At 41.8% G+C, this 22,977-nt stretch overlaps 2 protein-coding genes across 4 annotated transcripts in view; one reads left to right on the top strand and one right to left on the bottom strand.

Moving 5' to 3' along the window:
* LOC138953777 (protein-cysteine N-palmitoyltransferase HHAT-like) overlaps window positions 1-21,262 on the bottom strand; it is a 32,266-nt gene extending 11,004 nt beyond the window's left edge. The window contains exons 1-6 of one of the 3 annotated variants that reach the window (XM_070325684.1): window positions 21,135-21,262; window positions 9,235-9,394; window positions 6,834-6,892; window positions 6,378-6,497; window positions 5,804-5,992; window positions 4,614-5,003 (exon numbers count right to left, since the gene is read on the bottom strand). In XM_070325684.1, coding sequence (XP_070181785.1) covers window positions 4,614-5,003; window positions 5,804-5,992; window positions 6,378-6,497; window positions 6,834-6,892; window positions 9,235-9,346 — 870 coding nt within the window. In that variant the 5' untranslated portion in view covers window positions 9,347-9,394; window positions 21,135-21,262. The other 2 variants (XM_070325685.1, XM_070325683.1) reach the window with 2 other exon arrangements.
* Window positions 6-4,274, top strand: LOC138953775 (uncharacterized). Its single transcript, XM_070325682.1, has 2 exons — window positions 6-3,347; window positions 3,646-4,274. Exon 1 carries the CDS (start codon window positions 42-44, stop codon window positions 3,045-3,047), a length of 3,006 nt encoding a protein of 1,001 aa, XP_070181783.1. The 5' UTR covers window positions 6-41; the 3' UTR covers window positions 3,048-3,347; window positions 3,646-4,274.
* Window positions 21,263-22,977: the final 1,715 nt, after the last annotated feature.

The raw sequence follows: 22,977 nt of genomic DNA, 5'->3' as shown, positions 1-22,977 counted from the left end.
TCAGAACCGTCACTCTAGCTCAAGAAACTGCGACTAGCAGTATGCCTATGGCCAGAGTACACATGGAGACACCATTCTTTCAAGGCGACACAGAGGTGATCGCGATGGTAAATCCTGTACACTCAGTACTAATAGGTAACACACGGAAAAACGGTGAGGGAAAGGAAGAGAAAGTACCGCTATTTCCGGTAATCGAGACCTGTTCACCGGTACAGACCCGAGCACAGGAAGCCGCCGAGAAGAAGGCACCTACGCAGCCTGAACCTCGAGTGAAGATCATCGATATCAAACCGGAAGAATTGAAGCGCGAACAACAAACTGACCCGTCGTTAGACAAAGCTAGAGAAATAGCAGACAAGAAAGGCGACAAGGACACTCTATACACATGGAGCAAGGGCATCTTGTATCGTACATACAAGGGCGACCAAAAGAGTTTCAAACAGGTAGTAGTACCTCAGCGATTCAGGAACGAAGTCCTGAAGTTAGGGCATGATAGTCCTATGGCCGGCCATTTAGGAGGGAAGAAAACTCGAGACAGGATTTGGCGAGATTTCTATTGGCCGGGAATTTGCGGCGACGTTCGCCGCTACTGCGCGTCGTGCGACGCATGTCAGCGAAGTACTCCGAAAGGGGCGACACGGAAAGTGCCGTTGCAAGCGATGCCTCTCGCTAGCACTCCTTTCGAGAAAGTAGGGGTAGACATCGTCGGACCCATCTTACCTGCATCCGAGAAGGGTAACAGGTACATTCTTACCTTAGTGGATTACGCCACTAGGTATGCTGAGGCAACCGCTCTGAAAAACATCAGAGCGGAGACAGTAGCAGAAGCTCTCGTAGAGATGTTCACACGGTACGGAGTACCGAAAGAGATCGTCACCGATCAAGGAACACAGTTCACGGGAGAAATCATGCAACAGCTAACAAGACTGTTAGCTATGAAAAGCTTGCGCACTAGTCCGTATCACCCTCAAACCAACGGTCTCTGTGAGAAATTCAATTCGACATTGAAGAATACTTTGAAGAGAATGTGCCAGGAACAACCCAAGCTCTGGGATCGGTTCATTCCTGCACTACTTTTCGCCTACAGAGAAGTGCCGCAAGAGAGTCTCCAGTTCTCACCATTCGAGCTTTTGTATGGGCGAGAAGTCAGAGGACCCATGCAGATCCTTCGACAGATCTGGACAGACGACGACGTGGAAGAGGAAGTGAGATCCACGGCTGAGTACATCGTGGATCTATCCAACAGAATCGAGCAAACTTGCTCAATAGCCAGAGAAAACCTCAGTAAGGCTTCCAAAAGATACGCGCGCGTGTACAACAAGAAAACGCGCCTGAGAACCTTCCATCAAGGAGACAAAGTATTGTTGTTGTTGCCAGAGAAACACAACAAGCTCCAGTTGACGTGGAAAGGTCCGTTCGTCATCAACGAGAAAACCAGTGACTGCAATTACAAGGTAAATGTTGGGAAGAAAGTGAAAATATATCACGCCAACCTACTCAAAGCGTACCTGGAGAGAGAAGAAGTGAAAGACGAAGTTGCTGTCGTCATGGAGAACACAGGACCAGATATGGAACCGTACATCACGGACCATATACCTCTACTCCCTCTCCAAGCTACAGAGTCATACAAAGATGTCAAGGTCAATCCCGACCTCGACTCTACCAAAGTCTTTCAACTGACTGAGCTGGCTAAGCGTCATCAGAAATGTCTGACTGATTTACCAGGGATGACGCAATTACAAGAATGTGAGTTGAAACTCACTACACAAAAACCTGTGTACGTCAAACCGTATCCTTTGCCACACTCTCAAGTGGAGACTGTGAAGGAAGAAGTACGGAAGATGTTAAAGATGGGAGTGATCGAACCGAGCGTTTCACCCTACAACGCTCCAGTGGTCCTGACAAAGAAGAAGGACGATTCGATCCGTTTCTGCATCGATTTCCGTCGTCTAAACCAGGTGACCGAATTCGACTCAGAGAAGCTACCTGACATCGACTACCTTTTCAGCAAGCTGAGTAAGGCAAGGTACTTTTCTAAGGTCGACCTTTCAAAAGGGTATTGGCAATTGCGCATGCGTGAGCAAGATAAGCCAAAGACTACGTTCAACACTCCACTCGGATCATTCCAGTGGGTCACCATGCCTTTTGGGCTGAAGAACGCGGGAGCTACCTTTACTCGCATGATGAGGAAGTTAGTCGCCGAGATTGACCGGGACGACGTCGACAACTTCATGGACGATATTTTGATCGCCACAGAAGATTGGGAACAGCACCTACAAGCGATAGAGGCCGTTTTCACCAAACTGGAGAAGGCTGGTTTGACAGCCAAACCGTCCAAGTGTTTCCTAGGGTTTGAACAACTGGAATACTTGGGACACCGAGTGGGGCATGGTTCAATCCAGCCAGAAGAAGACAAGGTGACGAAGTTAGCCAACGCAGAACCTCCCAAGACGAAGAAGGAACTTCGTGCATTCCTGGGACTCGCTGGTTACTACCGCAAATTCGTACCGAATTTTGCGGGGATCGGCACACCTTTGACAGATGCCACAAAGAAAGGGCATCCAGATAAGCTCGTCTGGACACAAGAGATGCAGTCAGCTTTTCAATCACTCAAGGACGTACTGACTAGCAAACCAGTGATGTTGTTGCCTGACAACGACAAACCGTTCGTATTACGAACAGACGCATCAGACTATGCCATAGGTGCCGTCTTGATGCAAGACAACGGGAAAGGTCTACAACCTGTAGCATACGCCAGCAGGAAGCTGAACAAAGCTGAGCGGAATTATGCTACCATCGAAAAAGAATGCCTAGCAGCAGTGTGGGCAGTGAAGAAGTACGAACCGTATTTGTACGCAGTACACTTCACTTTGGAAACTGACCATCAACCTCTCCAGTACCTACGGAAGTCCAAGACAGAAAATGGAAGATTGATGCGTTGGGCGATCCAACTACAGCAGTATTCATTCACAGTGAAGGTGATCAAAGGAGTAGACAATGTAGGCGCAGACTACATGAGTCGTTCAATCTGTGTAAATATGGATTAAAACAAAGTTTCATCCTCAAAAGGGGGGGCCTATGTCACAGATTAGGAACTCCGATACAGAGCGAATGCAAGCACCTGTACCTAGACTAACTTACTGTGACGTCTTTATTATGACGACATGCTTTCGACGCCATTGTTTTGACGTAAAGCAGACAGAAGCTGCGTCACAACAACAAGATCGTTTTTACCTTGGAAAGCAGCGAGGTTGTGTCGTCTGTCTGCTGTGTTTTATGTATCGTGACTGTATTTTTACGAACCAGTATGCACATGCCATCTTGTTCGGACCTTCATACGTAGTTGTGTGAGTATCAAGATATAATTCGCAGCCTGATCGACAGGGAAACGCTAATGGGTCTGAGAGAACGAATGGAAGACGGTTGGCATGCATGCGAACGTGCGTGAAAGAATTTTGACTGTCTATTATTCATAAAGAAATGTTCGGAAATAAGCTGCTTGTCAAATCATAAATTAAAAATGTTTAATTGATTAATATTGGACGAACATTGTGAACGAACAGACGGCACTGGACATACGTAACCTGACCGTAGAATTACTCTGTTGAACAGAGGATTAGCAAATCTGTATATGGTTTTTTTCAGACGTTTCGGGGAAGTTTCGAGGAAGCTTCGTAGCAGTTTCGGAGAAGTTTCGTATCAGTTTCGGAGAAGTTTCATAGCAGCGTCGTAGCAGTTTCAGGAAAGTTCAGGAAAGCTTCGGAAACAGTTCCAGGGAAGTTACGGAAAAGTTTTTCGTGGTAACGCCATGGACTTCATTGTGAATCGTCCACGCTCTGAGTCTGCTATGGAATCATTCCATACCTGTATTTCTCCAGTGTTCTAGTTCTACCTGGAACGACTTCACGTCCCTAGTTTTCGTGTTATAAACTATCACTGAGTAACCTGAAAACCGACTACACGACCGAAGTGAATCGAGGACTTGCAGCAAGTAAACAGCACACTGAATCATTCCATCATTGTAGTTCTCCGGTGTTCTACCTAGAATGATTTCACGTTCCTAGTTCCGTGTTAACTATCACTGGGTAACCTGAGGACCGACTACACGACGGAAGTGATTCCAGGACATTGCTGAACGATCCTAACCTTAAATAGACTGTGTTGTCCAAACGGAACTTTAAAGCTAAGTATCACTATTTTGTGTGTGTATATCTAGTCCAGAGTAATGTCTGTCTGTTCGTATTATTTGTAATTAAAGTTATTGTAAAATTAAAGGTAAAGTGGTGTCCATTTTTTTTGTTGAAAAAAATAATGTGTTAAGAGAGTGCATGGTGAGATGTAAATATCCCATGTGACCCTGACACGCGATAACATACATGATACACAAACACAGACCACGCGCGCGCGCACGGACGCAAGCACGGAGACAGAGAGAGAGAGAGAGAGAGAGAGAGAGAGAGAGAGAGAGAGAGAAAGAGAGAGAGAGACGGAGAGAGAGAGAGAGAGAGAGAGAGAGAGAGAGACACACACACACACACACACACACACACACTTAGACACACAGACACAGAGACAGAAAAAAGTTAAGCAGCACGCGCATAATATAATTGTACCTGTTCGATGAAAGACTTGAATGTAACTGGAGGACCGGTGAACAACGAAGGCGTGTAAAAGACGCAGAGATACATATCACAGACACTCGGCATTTTTGATAACACTGGCCAGTCATACAGCTGTCCCTGAGTGTCCGACTGGCAGCCATTTTCTTTTTGGCACGCTGAAGTTGACCTTTTCTTGGCACTACCAGCAGAAGAATTTTGAGAGGACCCCGTTCGTGTCACTCGTGAAGAATTTTTACTGTGTCCAGGTGTTGATGCAAATGTGGCCTGGTTCAGGGACCATACACGTTCGACAGCACAGCACGTGCAGCGTAAAAAGACAGACGCCCATATGTAAATGACCACGAAGTAATTCAATGAGTCTGTAACTCCCAGCAGGTTCATCTGAAATAGAAGAAGGCGGGTTTTATTTCACTGACCACACATTCCATGGCTTTGTATCTGAATAAAATACTGCGGTTTAAACCAAGAAGACAGGTTAACGGGTCAACCTTTCGCGGAGTCTAGCTATGAGAACAGGAAGTATAATTAAAATAGATAATTATAACGTGTCCAACTGACGTTCCCCAAAGAAAGAAAAAAGATAGACATCATTTGTAAAGAAATGATTTAAATCATATATTTACGCTCGAAACTCCGATTTTCCTTCTTTTTAACTTTACTGATTTATGCAGTTGCGATTCTTGTGCAAAAATCTGATACTCCACATTCAATGTTCACACATTATCTTTATCCTTTTCTTTCCACTTCTTCATTTTTCTTTTTGGCAAATTTGCTTAAGAAAATTAACCCGAGCAAACCTAACAAAGGGATGTCCGTGTTGTATTGGTCGCGCTGTATAAGTCTGATTTCGTGCCCTAAATGATCGTAATTGCACGATGATTTGCTACAACCACATTCTGCTAAAAACCAAATACACGAGCGTCTTATGGGCAGAATATGCCTGCGCAGTTTCAGCGGCACAGACGACGCACGGCCTATTATGTATGCCGCGATAGCGATTATGACGAGTACTTGGCCTGTTTTCCTTTCATGCAACGTGTAGCGGGCTGGGATAATCTGCAGTGCGTCGTCGGTCCTGCTGAAGTTACATATGTAACTTCTTATTATTTTTACTTGACGTATTTTTTTTTTCACGTACACGTAAAAATGCTGAAGTTACATATGTGAGCGGAGCCCCTTACCAGATCGTCAGCGTAGGCGTTACATAAGTAGGTAGCGGCAACGGAGACGGCCCAGACAGCAGGCACGCTACGCAGGGCGGAGGCCGCGAAGAAAGGCACAGGTGTGAGGCACAGAAGCAGCGAGAATCGCCATGACTGCAGACCCCAGGCCAACATGACGCCGTTCAGCACGTACACGTACTTTCTGGTCTGCAAGAAGGCAAACATTGATCGCTCAACACTGTTCGCTAAGAAAAATGTTTTAGTGATGATTGACCATTCACCAAAAAGTAGGTGTGTTTTGAAACAAATCAACCCACATTATACAATAATATTGAGGAATGACAAAATCTGGCCTTCTTTGGTGCATGTCAGTCAACCTGAATTCTAACTCTCCCCTTCCTCAACGCGCACATATGCTCATCCTTACTTATCTACATCAACTCTAACGCGCATCAATACACATGAGATCCCTATTGGTGTATCCAAACCGGAAATGAGTCAAATTGGCAGTCTGAGGCGAGAAAAAAGCCGTCATCTTTGTCTCATATCCGCACCAAGAAGTCGGCCATTCTCCTTGCAACAACTATGTTACCTGCACGTCAATGTTGAGAAGAAACATGGCCCTGGACACAGCGATATGAAGAAGCAGGAGGGGAGGCAGCTTCCAGCAGAAGTACATTGAATAGATGTACCACTCATAATCCTCCACGTCCTGAAATAAAGACATTGGACACATCATTTTGAAAAAATAAAATTAACATGGTCATAGCTGTCTGTCTGTCTGTCTGTCTGTCTGTCTGTCTGTCTGTCTGTCTGTCTGCCTGTCTGTCTCTCTCTCTCTCTCTCTCTCTCTCTCTCTCTCTCTCTCTCTCTCTCTCTCTCTCTCTCTCTCTCTCTCTACCAAATGTAATGAATTGACTACTTAGAGCTTCACATGCAATCTTGCCTCCAGATATCAAATTACAAAAAGAGATCATAAATTGAACTTAAAATTACTTTCACATCTTAGACTATCTTGCGATCCATAAGCTACCCAGAGTGTTCTCACCTGTTTTCTTCCAAGGATCTCGTATCCATCCTCCACGTATTCGAGCTTATCCTGCAGATCTGCGACAATGACAAAGATGCTTCAAATTACGTGTAATTGTTTTTACAAAAACCATCACAGATCATTCAAGACTTTAACAAAGGACAAGATCATCCTTGATTTTATATTCCAAAAAAGCTACATGCCTGTGGCTGCTTTTCGAAAAGAAAGTCATTTGTTTTGCTGAAGCAATTTCACAAATTCACAAGGTGCCAGCCAGGAAAACAGAGAGGCAGATATATCGTGACAAAGGCTCATCTGCGTGTGGGAGAAAATGAATTTGAGCATTATTGGTAAAGTCTGTGTATTCAAAACGTTTATTCTGCCACATTTTGTCTATATAATGCAGGCGCTGATTGTACCAGACGACGTTCTAACTGAAATTAATAGGTTAATGTTTCGCTTCGTGTGGCGCAAAAAAGACTGCAACAGAAAAGCATTTGAAAAGGTGAAAAGAACTGTGTTATGTAACGAAGTAAAGCAAGGTGGATTAAATATGATTGATTTGCGTCAGATGCAGTGTTCCTTTTTGTTAAGCTGGGTTGTGAACCTAACTCTGTCTAATGAAGACCAGAAATGGTCATGGCTCCCCAAAACACTGTTTTTCCGTTTTGGGAGTCGCTTTGAGTGTTTTTTTGCAAACCATTTAAAGGATTGGACAGTACTAAATCGGAATTTTGGTCCGTTGTGTTGAAGGCATGGCTTGATAACAATCAAGTCGATAATAATGGTAATTCTGTTTCGGGTTTGTTGTGGAACAACAAAAATATAATTTGTCAAGGAAACCCACTTTTTTTTTGCGGATTGGATTAAAAGTGGTATAATGTATGTGAGCGATGTGTGTGAGAATGGACGTTTTGCTTCCTATGAAGAAGTGTGTGAAAGAACTGGCTACACTGCAAATAGATTGCTTGAGTACAATGTTGTTCGAACAGCTGTACATCTCCTTTTAAGAAATGTCGATATAAACTATGTAAATTGTTCAGTCTGTGACATTCCGACCTTTTGTGGAAAAAAAGTTAAATCAGTAAAAGAAATTCGAAAGATTCTGGTAGGAAAACAATACAGCCCACCCTGTTCAGAAGGATTTTGGAGAAGAAAATTAGGATTTGAAATTGACGAAAAGAATTGGAACTTAGCAGCCACTGTCACTAGTGAAGTTCGATTACGTGTACTGCATTGGAAAATATTGCAAAACATTTATCCAACTAATATTTTATTGTGTAAAATGAAAGTGAAGGCTAATAAAAACTGTACATATTGTAAGGATGAACTTGATGTATTGGAGCATTTTTTTCTTTCAATGCCCAACAGTGCTCAGGTTTTGGAAATATATTGAAATGTACATTTTAGTAAACATTGGCGAAAGAATTAGGTTGAATGTTACAGATGTGCTTTTTGGTATAAAAAGTAACAGCAAAAATATAAAGAAGATTAATCACATTATTTTAATCGCAAAGATGTGCGTAAGCATTTTTTTAAAAACCGATTCACGATTAACACTGGAAATTATTTTTGGAAATCATGTTGTTTTGAGATTTCGTTAGTCTGAAGTTTTATTAATTAAAAACAAATTATTGTTTATTTTCTTTGATATAAGGTAAAGACTATTGTTTTTAAAAAGATCAATATATGATGACATATGATCATTTTGATGCTACACATGTTGACACGTATATTTTTTTCACGTATGACTATTTTTTGTCCTTTTGTATAATGTAAAAGTTTTTTTCTGAAAAAAAAAAAAAAAAAAAAAAAATATCGTGACAAAGGCAAACAGACAGAGACAGACTGAGAGAACCCTACAAAACATGCATTATCCTACATTCGTGAGAGAGACACCCGTGAGATAATAATCGTTCAAATCACACGTGTGTATATCATGTAAATAAGGTCATGTCAAGCAAGTCTGGCAGGGACCTGTTTTTCCACTGCTTATGATGCCAAAGTCACCGAGACAAACGTCATTATAGAAGAAAAAACATTGCACTCGCTAACTACCTTCGATAAATTTTTAGAACTAACACGTCACGCCACACTTTCAGAGTGACGTATTTTTTACTTTGGCGTAATAGATTGCACGAGGCTTTAGAAGAGATCGAGGTTCCAAAACAAGCGTCTTCAAGTTAGCTGCCTCGACTGCACGACATTTTCAGTAAAATACACGTAAGTACAGTATGTAGGATAAACAGAATACTACATTGCTTGCTGTTTCGTACCAGATTTACACTCGTTGCTTTTTCAAATAGTGAACAGCTCGCTTTCGCTCGCAGTTCAATATTTTAAAAAACAACCCCTGTAAATCTGGTACGACACAGCAAGCCATGTAGTATTCTCTATTTACCATTGACAATGGACTCACCCAACGACGCCAAAAAGACATTGTATAACCCGTAGAGGATGCTTGACACCCCCACTATCCAGTAAGTCGTCTGTTCCCACGCCGGCAGAGGTGCCTCTACCCGTCGTCCCATGGTCTCACCTCACACGCTCTGCTTCCAACACACGATGTCTTGGCACATCTGAAATGCATATTAATATTAACATTTCAGTTAGCTTATTGTTTTTTTAACTTTTTTTTTTTACTTTTTAAGGTACAGACCAGTGTCGTGTAAGTAGTCATTTGCAACATCTCTGATCTTCTGAAAATGTTACATGGGATAAGAGCTTCTTTCCAGATGAACACTTACCAAAATAACAATACCTTTTCTTTTCTTTCCTTATTTATTTCCATTTTTCTTTAAATTTACAATGCAAACGAGAAAAAATCAATCGGTACCGGACAGATTGTACGTACATAAAGAATAGGCGACTCAGCTCGGCATCTGCATGCAGCCTCGACCTCACAAATCTAATAAACGTATGCAACGTTCTCGTCTGAAGAAGACACTCATTACAGAGTTACAGTATTTTTCACCTAAAACCGCTGTTGACAATGAAACATAATTGTCATTAAATGAAGCAACAGCTGGTGCAGATCAAACTTTACACACCATACAAAACATGACAATTATGACACTCTATACACCTGATGTGATGCTGTTACGCGTTTGATATCAGTGTCATAGAGACCGACGACAGGCATCAAAGCCGCATTCCTTCTCACACAAATCATCAAATGTGATTTTCGCGAAGACTGTTGCTTGGACGTGTCTGATCCGGGCCAGGTTACACAATCCTTCAGAACTACTCAAAATACTTCGATGCAACGTCACTAGCGCCTGAGCCAATCAGAAACGGCTTTCCGATAATCTCCTTCGGGGATGGCTATTGCGAGGTCCTGGCTGGGGTGACCCTTCTTTAACCGCATCAAGTCGGTTCTTCAAGAGAGGCCGGTGTAACACGAGAAAATTACTCCCCACGACAGGTGTGTTCCGAGTCACATTTCGGTCGAAAATGTTACTCCCCTGACGAATAAATAACGAATAAATTATTCCACCCTAACACGAGCAATTTACTGCCCACGCCAGGTGTACGCAACTTTTACTCCCTTGTCCCCTGTTAGTCTTGGTGGTGGAAGGGGTGGAGGGAGGGTAGCGCGACATTTGTTTGCGCGAGATCACGTATTGGCATTATCCCTTCGCCCGCATCTCATTTTCGCGTACGAGATTTTTACTGGAAGTAAAAAAATTGGGGAGTCAAAATTTCGTGGAGGGAGTAATTTTTTCGTGCCTTGGGGAGTTCTTTTCTCGTACGAAAGGTGTACTCGGAGTAAGAATTTGGTACGAAATTTTTACTCCGGAGTAAATATTTCGTCAGTGGAGTAAGAATTTCGTGTTACACCGGGAATAACCAGAGATCGAAGGGAGTGAGATCGGGACTGAAGGGTGCGTGATTCAAAACTTCGTAGCCTAGGGGTCTTAGGTCGTTCTAGGTTTCAGTGTTTGGGGGCTTTGTAAAGTTCTGCTGATCATCTCATGAGTGACGGCTTTGCGTAATAAGGTTTCGGCATAGTAGTATGTGCCGGTTGCAGTGCTGTTAGCAGGCGAAATATCGACAGCAACAGAACCTTGATGTTTGAAAAATATCAGTAGTGTATAACCTTTTTATATTTAGTCAAGTTTTGACTAAATATTTTAACATCGAGGGGGAATCGAAACGAGGGTATGGTGTATGTGCGTGCGTGTGTGTGTGTGTGTGTGTAGAGCGATTCAGACTAAACTACTGGACCGATCTTTATGAAATTTGACATGAGAGTTCCTGGGTATGAAATCCCCGAACGTTTTTTTCCTTTTTTTGATAAATGTCTTTGATGACGTCATATCCGGCTTTTCGTGAAAGTTGAGGCGGCACTGTCACGCCCTCATTTTTCAACCAAATTGGTTGAAATTTTGGTCAAGTAATCTTCGACGAAGCCCGGACTTCGGTATTGCATTTCAGCTTGGTGGCTTAAAAATCAATTAATGACTTTGGTCATTAAAAATCGGAAAATTGTAAAAAAAATAAAAATTTATAAAACGATCCAAATTTACGTTTATCTTATTCTCCATCATTTGCTGATTCCAAAAACATATAAATATGTTATATTCGGATTAAAAACAAGCTCTGAAAATTAAATATATAAAAATTATTATCAAAATTAAATTGTCCAAATCAATTTAAAAACACTTTCATCTTATTCCTTGTCGGTTCCTGATTCCAAAAACATATAGATATGATATGTTTGGATTAAAAACACGCTCAGAAAGTTAAAACAAAGAGAGGTACAGAAAAGCGTGCTATCCTTCTTAGCGCAACTACTACCCCGCTCTTCTTGTCAATTTCACTGCCTATGCCGTGAGCGGTGGACTACGAGTATACGGTCTTGCTGCGTTGCATTGCGTTCAGTTTCATTCTGTGAGTTCGACAGCTACTTGACTAAATATTGTATTTTCGCCTTACGCGACTTGTTTTTTCTGCTTTCAAATCCTTGCCTGCAAATTTGCTGCCTCTGATAATTTTGGCCAAACCATTGACCTGTTACTGCGTTTGCGTTCGCGGGTACATGTAGGCACACATCAGAACTACACGACCGCGGCGGAAAGCTGAGCTGAAAAGAGCAAAGAGCCTACAAATCTGCTTCTCATTTTCTTCTACACGTTCACTCTCAGGTTGCAGGTGTGCAAGCAGGTTATCGATCAGTACTTACATTCATTCCGACTCGAACTTCACCAGGAAGCACAGTACAAGCGTGTCACAGAGTGCAAACCTAGAACACAGACAGACACATCGCTACACCACGTGACATCCTGGTTGGCACCACTGAATGGTTGGCACCATAAGCACAGGCGTTCAAAATAACATCATGTTTCGAGCAAAGAGAGAGGAGACTGATGCGGGAGGGGTGTGATATGGGGGTGAGGTGGCTGATGACGAGCGGAAAAGAGCCAGGAAAAATAATCACAAAGCTGAGGACTAATGCTGAAGAAAAAACAACCCACCAAAGATAAATAATTTTACTGATACTATAGTTAATGGATGATAAATATGCTCGTCATAAAAGTTACCATGGCAATGATAATTCTTCAACTGCCGCTGCTGCTGCTGACTAAAACAAGAAATCAACAAACAAAACAAACAAACAAACAAACAAGGAATACTCGAACCCACACACGAACATACAAACACAACAACAAAAACACTTGAAACGAACAAACACAAGAAAGAAAGAGAAAGCAAACGAACAAACAAACAAACGAACGAACGAACAATAAAAAAGTTGTTTTAAAGGGCCTACATATTGCACTGGCATACGCTCAAAGCAAATCCTACATAACCCCTTCCCAACACCATCACCCACCCCTAACTCTCACCATGCCATGTCTTTGCCATGCTGTATTTCGGCTGCATGGAATACAGACAGGGAAGTAAGCATGTTTGACAAGTTATGGGCTAAGCGAGACTCACAGAGAACCGTTATCAGCTGGAGTAAGTCATAAAACATAGGAGAGTAGACAAGGGCACTTCACTCCGTAAATGCTTTCCCAATACTTCAGCTCGTTGTTACGATTTTACTTGCAGTGTTTTTGTGGATGGTCAAAGTTGTACGAAGTGTTCTGATACTATAGTGTGCCTGCTTCAAGAGTACAAGGAAGCTGACTGTACACGCAAATTAACACACTCTAAGGCTTGATGTTACCAATACATTGCTCCATGAACATGACAAAAATTTATGAATTTCACGTGGCTCTTTGGACCAGTTTTTATTTTTTTTTTAGCGAAACAGGACTGCTACACGAAAGAGCTGCGGGCCGGATTAATACGGGGCCCTGTTTGTATGAAGAATACTTTTCCAACACAAACAATATGATATGCACACCCTAGCATGGCATTCGCTGCAAAACAGACAGTGCAAGGCAGATCGAATGAAAACACAGTGTACACGCATCATTGACTACAAAAAGCGAAGCAATGGGGCGACAAATGGCAGCTCTTCTGTGGAGAAATGCATAAAACGCCCCGCTATTTTCCACTGCGTGAACACAGCTGTTGTGTTCGTTAAAATCGTCACAGCAGTGACAGAACACTGAACCCTCCTTCTGCCCCCCCCCCCCTCCCCTTCCTACAAAGAAAGAAAGAAGAAGAACGAACGAATTAAACAAGCAAGAAAGTCAGGAAGCATTCTTTCTTTACTTTCTTTATTTGGTGTTTAACGTCGTTTTCAACCACGAAGGTTATATCGCGACGGGTCAGGAAGCAAAGAAGAATGCTATAACCACGAGAGAAAAAGGGAGAACAGAACACTGTATGCATAATATGCAGAGGCGCTTATAACTATTTTAGGATTTGCGCCCTATAAATACCCTTATTATATACAGAGAAGAGGAGAAAGACTTGGACGAATGAATAAGAGGGGGAAAAGAAAGCACATAAACAAGTGAACAAAACTGTACGTAAACCAAGAATAAAAAATGACGGGACTATTATCTAAGGCGGCGCACATATGAAAAAATACAAGGTTTTGGTATACCCAGTTCAGAGGCAATTTAGAACCCTTCTGCTTGGAAAAGCAAAAGACGGTCTTACTCGACGTTCCGACTTTGCCTTCAACAACCTTCCAGCATGCAGTTCTATAAATCAAGCGTCCTAGCTGTTATGCAAGAATATGAACCAAACCTAGACATCTCAGTGGAGTTTTTGTTGACGATAGTACTCATAGTATTTGAATTTAACACACATTTTGTTTGCATTGTATACAACATTTACGTGATATCTACAATGAGACCTCATTAGACGTTATAGCCATTCTCTTTTTGTGATAATAAAGTCAACAAATATTTTGAATTTTCTGCAAGATTTTCATGTTATCTATCGTAAGTCTCAGTCTTGGCGTAAATAATATTAATACCATTTTCTGTTTGTGATAATAAAGTCAACGAATATTTACAATTTTCAGCTTTCCTGCCTATTTGTTGCGGGCTAACTCACCGACTGCGACAGTCTGCAACGATCATCTATCAGTCACCGTGGCTTATTAGTTACAGTAGAAGAACAATAGCCGTAAAAACAGAGCTAAAAAAGACAATACCACGCAAACCTCAGTGTCTAACAATAATTATAACACTTTGTTGAATTGTATTAAACGCACTGGACCTGAACACACGCAACAACGTGATCAGTGGCGCCAGCTGTAGACATTAAATAAATTAGTTCGTTTAAAGGCACAGTAAGCCTCCCGTAAACCATCACAGAGCTCCCCGAGCGTCTACATACAGTACAAGCATACTTCCATTTGAACGCTCACCGAACGGGAACATCCTGGCTGCTTTCTGTCGAGCGTGAGAAATTTTCAAATAATTTATTTTCGTGGACTTGGTCTTCTACAACAATTTCGCCTCGTTTTGGTGCTGGACGGCTGTTATGATACCGGAAATCACGCCCGGACAGTAAGCCTCCCGTAAACCATCACAGATACTGTCAGGCTTTTACACACAGTACAAACACCCTTCCATTTGAACGCTCACCAAACGGGAACATCCTAGGTGCCCTACGTAAAGAGCGAGCAATTTTTGAAGAATTAATTTTGCAGATTGTCTCGAACTACACTTTTTGGACCCATCCTGAACTCAGGTCAAACATGAGTTACTTCCCTTCGGGTCTCATTCTATCGATGTGCTGTGCTGTGGTTCAGGCTGTCACAGCAACTCTTTCACAAAGAGACGAGAATCACATTCTTTGTCTTGCGTGAGACAGAGACTCGATGTGTGCGTGCTCCTTTATTGTGCGCCTTTAATCGGACAAGCTTTAGTGACAGCAGTGTGTTCGGACGGTCAAGCGATTCGCCCTTTTCTATCGGATTGAAAGTGACTTCTGTTTCTAAGCGACAAGTGTGTCAACATTGACTCTTGTGTCAACTGCTTTGTGTCAGACTTGTTAAGAGTCTATTACACTAGTTCTGTAGTTTTAGTTTGGTTCTTTATCATTATAAACGGTAACAGTACCGTTTTATTTTTATTTTCCTGTTTCCTAATTGTGCTTGTCTGCTTTTCGATTTTCTACTTGCTTATTGTTTGTTTTCGCTGTTTACCTAGTTTGTCGTCGGAAACAGTTCCTTGTCTCTTTACTAGTTAATTTACGCTTGACGTTGTGTTTCGTAAAGTGTCATATATCATTTTGGTTCCATCACTGTTTTGTATCTCTTCATTATTTTGTTGTCTTGCTTACTGGATAATTAGCTGATTCAGTATCAATAAGTATATTGTTTAATTAAACAAACAAACAAACAAAAAACGCCCCAAAACGCTACTTGAGCTTAAATATGAGTAGCTCTCCTACTACATGGCCAACAAAACAGGGTCTCCGTGTTGGGCACCTGAACATTAACCATGCTATAAATAAAATCAATGATATTTCTACAATGCTGTTAAATACTGGAACAAGTTTTCACATTTTTGGGATCACAGAATCAAGATTAACACCTCAGATTTCGGATTCTGACGTTGTTATTCCAGGTTACAGTACGTTACGCAGAGACCCTCAGCAAAGTAGAGAAACTGGTATACTTTTGTACATAAGTGAATCAATTAGTTATACACGAATAATACACCTTGAGAACTTCGTGGAATCTGTGTGGATTGAAGTTAAGTTGAGAGGAGCACCTCCACTCCTCATAGGATTTTGTTATAGAAATCCCGCAGAGCGAGCAAACTGGTCAGATAACTTTACACAGATGTTAGATGCAGTTCTGCTCGAGTCAAAGGAAACAATTCTGTTGGGAGACTTTAATGTTGATTTGCTTAAACAAAACAAGCAGTGGGTTGATATGATTAACCTCTATAATCTTAAACAAATAGTCAACACTCCCACTAGAGTCACATCATCCAGCAGTACTCTGATAGATCATATCTATGTTACTGATCACCATAATATTGTCGAATGTTGTGTTCCAGCCAATGGTTGCAGCGATCATTTTCCTGTCTGTTTAACATGGTCAAGAAAGGGTGTCAAAATTCCTAAAGTTGGTCACAAGACAATAAAATACCGCTCTTTTTCTCAATTTAACGAAGACACCTTTCTACATGAACTTTGGAATTCCCCACTATCTGATACTTACAATTTTACGGATCCGGACGAAGCCCTAACACATTGGCTTAGTGCCTTCAATGACATATACGATAAACATGCTCCGTGGAGAATAAAGAGAGTTAGGCACATTGTAAAACCTAAATGGTTTGATAATGATTTACAACATGCCATTGACCATCGCGATTTTTTAAAGTCGGTTGGCAAGGAAGAGGAATACAGAGAACAGAGAAATAAGGTAAATTCACTTAAACGAACAAAAAAGATAAAATATTTTCGTGACCTAGCATCAAGTTCAAAGCAAAACTCAAAGAATATATGGAAGGCAATAAATGAACTTACGAATAAAAAGGCTGCCAGTCATCCGAGTTGTATCAAGGACATATCTCCCGATGCTTTAAACACACATTTTTCCAAAATTGCTGAAACTGTGATTAAAAATGACAAGTCCAAATTAAATGATTTGAAAGTTTTAGAAGAATTTTGCAAATCAAAACAAATTTCATGTCCAGCAAAAATTCCCCTTCTTACAGTACCTGAAGTTTTTCACGCACTTACACACCTCAAGCAAACAGGCACCCGGGGGCTCGATGGGCTTGATGGTAGGATTCTTAAATTGTCAGCCCCCGTAATTTCTGAAACACTTACCTACATTTACAATCTCTGTTTAGACAAAAAATATTTTCCAGTCGCCCTGAAACAGGCTAAAGTCATTCCTCTGTTTAAATCAGGTGACAAAAGAGACCCCTCAAATTATAGGCCAATTTCCATTTTGTCTGTGTTATCAAAACCACTGGAAAAGCATATCAACAAACACATCCTAACACATTTCAACCAAAACAACTTATTCCATCCTAAACAATCAGGATTTAGAGCTAAGCATTCCTGCCACACTGCCTTAATCTCTCTTGTTGATCAGTGGTTGGACAAAATAAACGATAATGAATTCTGTGGTGCCATTTTCGTAGACTTTGCAAAAGCCTTTGACGTAATTGATCACACATTATTGCTTAGAAAATTCGGTTTGTATGGCGTCGGATATGATACTATCAATCTTGTTAGTTCATTCCTCTCTGACAGACAACAGACAGTTCTTACAAACACTAGAGCATCGAGCATGCAAGCTGTAGATTACGGTGTACCACAAGGATCGGTATTAGGACCTCTGCTCTTCTCAATATATGTTAATGACCTCCCCCTTTATATTCAACATTTATGTGAACTTTTTGCAGATGATACCACAATTCACTCCAGTAACAAAAATTTAACTCGCTTATCAGAATCCCTCCAAGGAAGTCTAAACCAGCTGACAGAATGGACTGACCTAAATCACATGTCTCTTAACCCAAAGAAAACCAAATATATGATAATTACAACTAGACAAAAACGACAGAATTTTACCTCAACTGGTCCCGATTTAATGATTGACGGCAATATAGTGGAAAAAGTCGACCATCACAAAGTTCTAGGTGTCCACATCGATAACAACCTGTCTTGGTCAACTCACATTGAACAACTTAGTAAATTAGTGTCAAAGAAAGTGTACCTCTTATCTAGAATTAAACACTTCCTTAATTGTCAAGCCAGGAAGTTATTTTTCACTGCTCATATTCAGTCTCTTATTGATTACGCATCCACTCTATGGGACTCTGCAAGTGATAATTCCCTAAAGCTGCTCAGCAGATTACACAAAAGAGCGCTAAAAGTAGTATTACTCAAACAGACTACTCTCACCGACTCAGACTACATCAACATAGGGGTCCTACCTCTGAAGTCAAGAATGAATTACAACAAAGGAATAATGATGCATAAAATTATGACAGAAAATGCACCCGAAACCATTTGCTCAAAGTTCTCTTTGAAGAATTCGCACCACTTTATAAAACTAAACACTCCTCTTCCTAGGATAGACCTATTTAAATCAAGTCTTGTTTATTCAGGAAGCAGCCTCTGGAACGCTCTTCCGGACGCCCTGCGGCAATCCACCAACACAGATTCTTTTAGAACCAAATATTCTTTCCATTTAATGAACTCTATGAACAAATAAACTTGATTGGTATGTTTTCTTTGTATACAGTTGTTCATTATCGGAATTATGGTTTATTGTGACAAAATCACGAAGATTTGGCTCTGTAATACATTGTTTTGCTGAGCTAATGTATTGTTGGGTTACTTTCCGTTTATCTTCATTGCTTTACACCCAATTTTGAACACTACCTTATGATCTACAATGCTTCTACATAATGCGCTTCATGTACATAAACTTATATGTTCTACCATTAATGTTTTTATGTAACCTTTTTTTCCCTAGTCATAGTTATAGTAAAATAGTTTAGTCCCTCTTTAGGGCGAGGGCCAGATGCAAAAAAGCATATCTATGCTTATTCTTGTCACCCTCGAAAAATAAAGATTTGTCATTGTCATTGTCATTGATGTAAACTGGCGATAGCCGTGAATCGATGATTATCAAAATGTTTTTGGGCCGTGGTGCGTTTTTGCGCTATACCTAACTTTTAAAATCTAAATAATAAATTGACAGCTTGTTACACAAACATTCTTTAATCATAAAAGAATTCTTTTTTCATCAAGACAAGATCAGTACAATTCGAAGTTGTGAAAGTTTGAAAAAAGAAAAGCCCGGAAGCAGGGTCACACAAGGGTCGTAGCAGACGACGGTTTATCATGCATATCGCCGTTCCTCTCAACTGTCAAAAGCCATCGCTAGAGTTCTTGTGAACCACAGCCGTTTGTTTCGTGCATAAAAACGTGCTAATAATTGTAAATAAGCTCACATCGAGTCGCATTCAAATAACTAACTGACGACTACATTGTGAAAAAGGGAAACTGGATCACACGGGTTCACGATGGCTCAGGGGTAAGATAAACCACGCAAAAATAAATTCTTTGAAAATTGTTCGCTCTTTTCGGAGGGCACCTAGGATGTTCTCAATCGGTGAGTGTTTAAATGAAAGGGTGTTTGTACTGTGTGTAAAAGCCTGACCGTATCTGTGATGGTTTACGGGAGGCTTACTGTGCCTTTAAAATACATATATTTAATTGTTGAGTGTAACACGATATTATTATTGAATACGCGGCGCCAATACAGCTGCAGAACACTGAAATATAGACTCGTCATTTCTCAGTGGTCTAAAACAATTTATTCATGCAGGTTATCTCTCTCTCTCTCTCTCTCTCTCTCTCTCTCTCTCTCTCTCTCTCTCTCTCTCTCTCTCTCTCTCTCTCTCATTCTTAAAGAGAGTACCACCACAAACACTGAAAGATAGTACAAGAGAAATCACTTCTAGCGGTTGTCATTTGCAACACAGTAACTTACCAGATTCATACTTCTTCCACCTTACCACTTTCCAGAAAATACCAACAAAACAACCACTGAAAGATTACAAATCAATTCTTCTCCTTTAATTTCCAACACGTTATCTCCCCAGATCCATACTTTCCTTCCCGCCCCCTACCCCCGCCAACCCGCATCTCCCCCCCCCCCTCCCTCTCTCTGTGTCTCTCTCGGTCTTACTCTCTCTCTCTCTCTCTCTCTCTCTCTCTTCGCGGGAAAATCCCTCCACAACCACTGGAAGACTTTCAAGACCAATCGCTTTCATCATGTGCAACACCATATCTCATCAAATCCATACTTCGGTCTCCCCGTCTTCTCGCCATCTAAAAATATCACTCACACACACACACACACACACACACACACACACACACACACACACACACACACACACTTTGGGAAGCTGTTTAAGTGATATTTCCAGACCTTCTACCCTTCTTCATGTTATGAGGACCGTAGCTTTTGTGTTATGACAACAAAACACGCTGTAACAATTTATCCGGCGTGATTTCTCTCTGTCCCCCTCTTTGCAAGAGTACCGGCACGGTTGGCCTAGTGGTAAGGCATCCGCCCCGTGATCAGGAAATCGTGGGTTCGAACCCCGGCCGGGTCATACCTAAGACTTTAAAATTGGCAATCTAGTGGCTGCTCCGCCTGGCGTCTGGCATTATGGGGTTAGTGCTAGGACTGGTTGGTCCGGTGTCAGAATAATGTGACTGGGTGAGACATGAAGCCTGTGCTGCGACTTCTGTCTTGTATGTGGCGCACGTTAAATGTCAAAGCAGCACCGCCCTGATATGGCCCTTCGTGGTCGGCTGGGCGTTAAGCAAACAAACAAACCAAACTCTTTGCAAGAAAAACCTCCTAACCTGCCACTGAAAGACGAGAACTGAGCGGGGTTTCCCTTGCTTGGGTAAACCTCTCAGTCTCTCCCTCTCCCCTTTTTTCTCGCTCTCTCTCACTCTCTCTACTATCTCACGATATCGATCTTTTTACCATGACATGAACTCACCACACATCTCGGCAGTTCGAAGTCGTGGTGGGCAGAAACTCTCCTTTGTTCTTCACACACACACTGACACACATCTCCCTCAGTCCTTTGGCTCAGTGTGAGTCCTGTTTGTACCGCACGCTCACTTATTGATCCGCTACATTTTGAGTGCTGTAACTGCAGACGTGCACAGATATTGTGAATGAGAATAATACTTTCTCAGAACTGTGAGACTCACAGTTATAGTCTTCCCAATGTGTGCACGACAACTTCTCCGTCATGGAGGCTTTCAGCTGTTGAGTCCCAGCTCTTTGTGCCGCATGCTTGATTATTGATCAACTGCTGAATGCTGAGTTATGTAACAGACACGCCCAGATATTATGAATGAATGATCCTTTCTCAGAACTGGGAGACTCACCGTTAGTCTTCACAACGTGGGGACAAATCTCCCGCATGGAGACTTGTAGCTGTTGAGTCCTCTTTGTCCCGCATGCTTGATTATTGATCAACTGCTGAATGCTGAGTGATGTAACAGACTTGCACAGATCATATGCCGGAATGGTTCAATCCTCTCAGTCACGGAGCTCACAGACTGTCACAAGAGTCGGGCACGTGATCATGAGTATTACACGCTCAGACAGTCACGCGGCACCCATTTTCTCTCTCAAGAGTCTGGGGCTACGCCTCCCTCCCCCCTCTGCACACAGGCACAGGGAATCTATCTTATGAGTACGTTTTCTGGTTAACTGCGAAAGTAGAAGAATTGTAAGCCACCGAATTACTCAACTATTAAGCTACACTGTTGTTTGACGAATGTGTCAGTAGTCCACTATTATGTCCCCAGGATTGATAAAGAATTCCCATCTCTCCACAGAAAGCAACCAGATTACTGATTTTTGGTATGTATCCAAGTGAAGACAAGGCCTGATCCCGGGTAAAAGCACGGGCAGAGATGAGATCGTAAGCAGAACTGGTTTTTACGTTAAGGATAATGCCTTTAACATCATGGTGGTATACGTACCAAACCCTACCCTGTTGGACCCTAACTAGTCTGACACCTCCTTATGCTCTGGAAGTGAGGTATATTGTTAAACAACAATCGATGCAAAATAACGAATGTAAAAAGGACAATATTATCATTTTGTTATTTCTGCTTTTTTTCTGCCGAGGTGGGAAAAAACCGGTTACTTTTGCCTTTCCACGGTTTTAGCATTTAGGACTCTGCATCATGCTATTGCGGCTTTGATTTTGATGAGGTGCGTGCGATCTCCTGTCAACTAATAGAACACTACTTCCTACCTGGTTGTCTGTTGATTTTTGTTTAGGAATTGGGGGACACTTTGAATGTTATCATTGATTTTGAAATGCACCTACCCATAGCAAAGCTCTAAGCGCACGAACGCAGATGTTTGTTTTCCCGGCTTTGACCTATGCTATTTATTACAACTGAGTTTAATAATGTGAATTTTGTGTTTGTATTATTTTCATCTGACTGTGTGTGTGTGTGTGTGTGTGTGTGTGTGTGTGTGCGCCAGTGTGGGTACGTGTGTGTGTGTGTGTGTGTGTGTGAGCATACGTTCTTAGGTGTGCCCATGCGTGCGCGCGTGGGTTGCCCGCACACACAAACACACACACACGCAATCATGACAGCAATAATTCTATAACATGTAAGCGGAACAACGTTTTATTTCGAATGGCTATGGCTATGGCAGCGCTTGGAGGAAATACCAGCATCTTTTAGCGGAAATCGATACTGCTCTGCCGATGTAACTTGATTTAGCTTTTTGTGAACCGCAAGTAACGTCCCATGGATTGCTATTTTCCGCGGCCATGATTTTTTCAATTTATTTTTCCCCCGCTGTCGTTTATTTTCTCATCAGCCAGCGTGTGGGAATATTGCTTGTTTTTGCAGGAAAGTGAGACCTGTAGTAACGGGTTAATATTCGAGTTGATTGTCTCAAATCCTAGCAGGCTGTCGCAAAAAAATGTGATTTGTTGACATCAACAACGCCGACGGTGTCAGTCTGAGGTCGACCACCGAGACCCTGGTTTCGAACCCACGCCTATGGCGACAAACTGGTTCAGTTTTAACGCCAGCGCGCTACCGACTGAGCTACGTCAGTCCCCGCTTCAATGTATGTTAAAGGGACAGTCACTCTTCCCTGTACCTTCACATATCCCCCTGGGTTTTTAGACACGCTCCGTGCATCTCTCCGTTTACAAAAATTGCCCAGTTTTAATGACTTTCTTGCAAGGACTCG

The sequence above is a fragment of the Littorina saxatilis genome, linkage group LG17 (assembly GCF_037325665.1).
Source record: "Littorina saxatilis isolate snail1 linkage group LG17, US_GU_Lsax_2.0, whole genome shotgun sequence".
NCBI lineage: Eukaryota > Metazoa > Mollusca > Gastropoda > Littorinimorpha > Littorinidae > Littorina > Littorina saxatilis.
This window is presented reverse-complemented; position numbering and strand designations above follow the sequence as displayed.

Coding starts and splice junctions, on each gene's coding strand:
- LOC138953775 (XM_070325682.1), top strand. CDS start 42: ATGCCTATGGCCAGAGTACACATGGAGACACCATTCTTTCAAGGCGAC.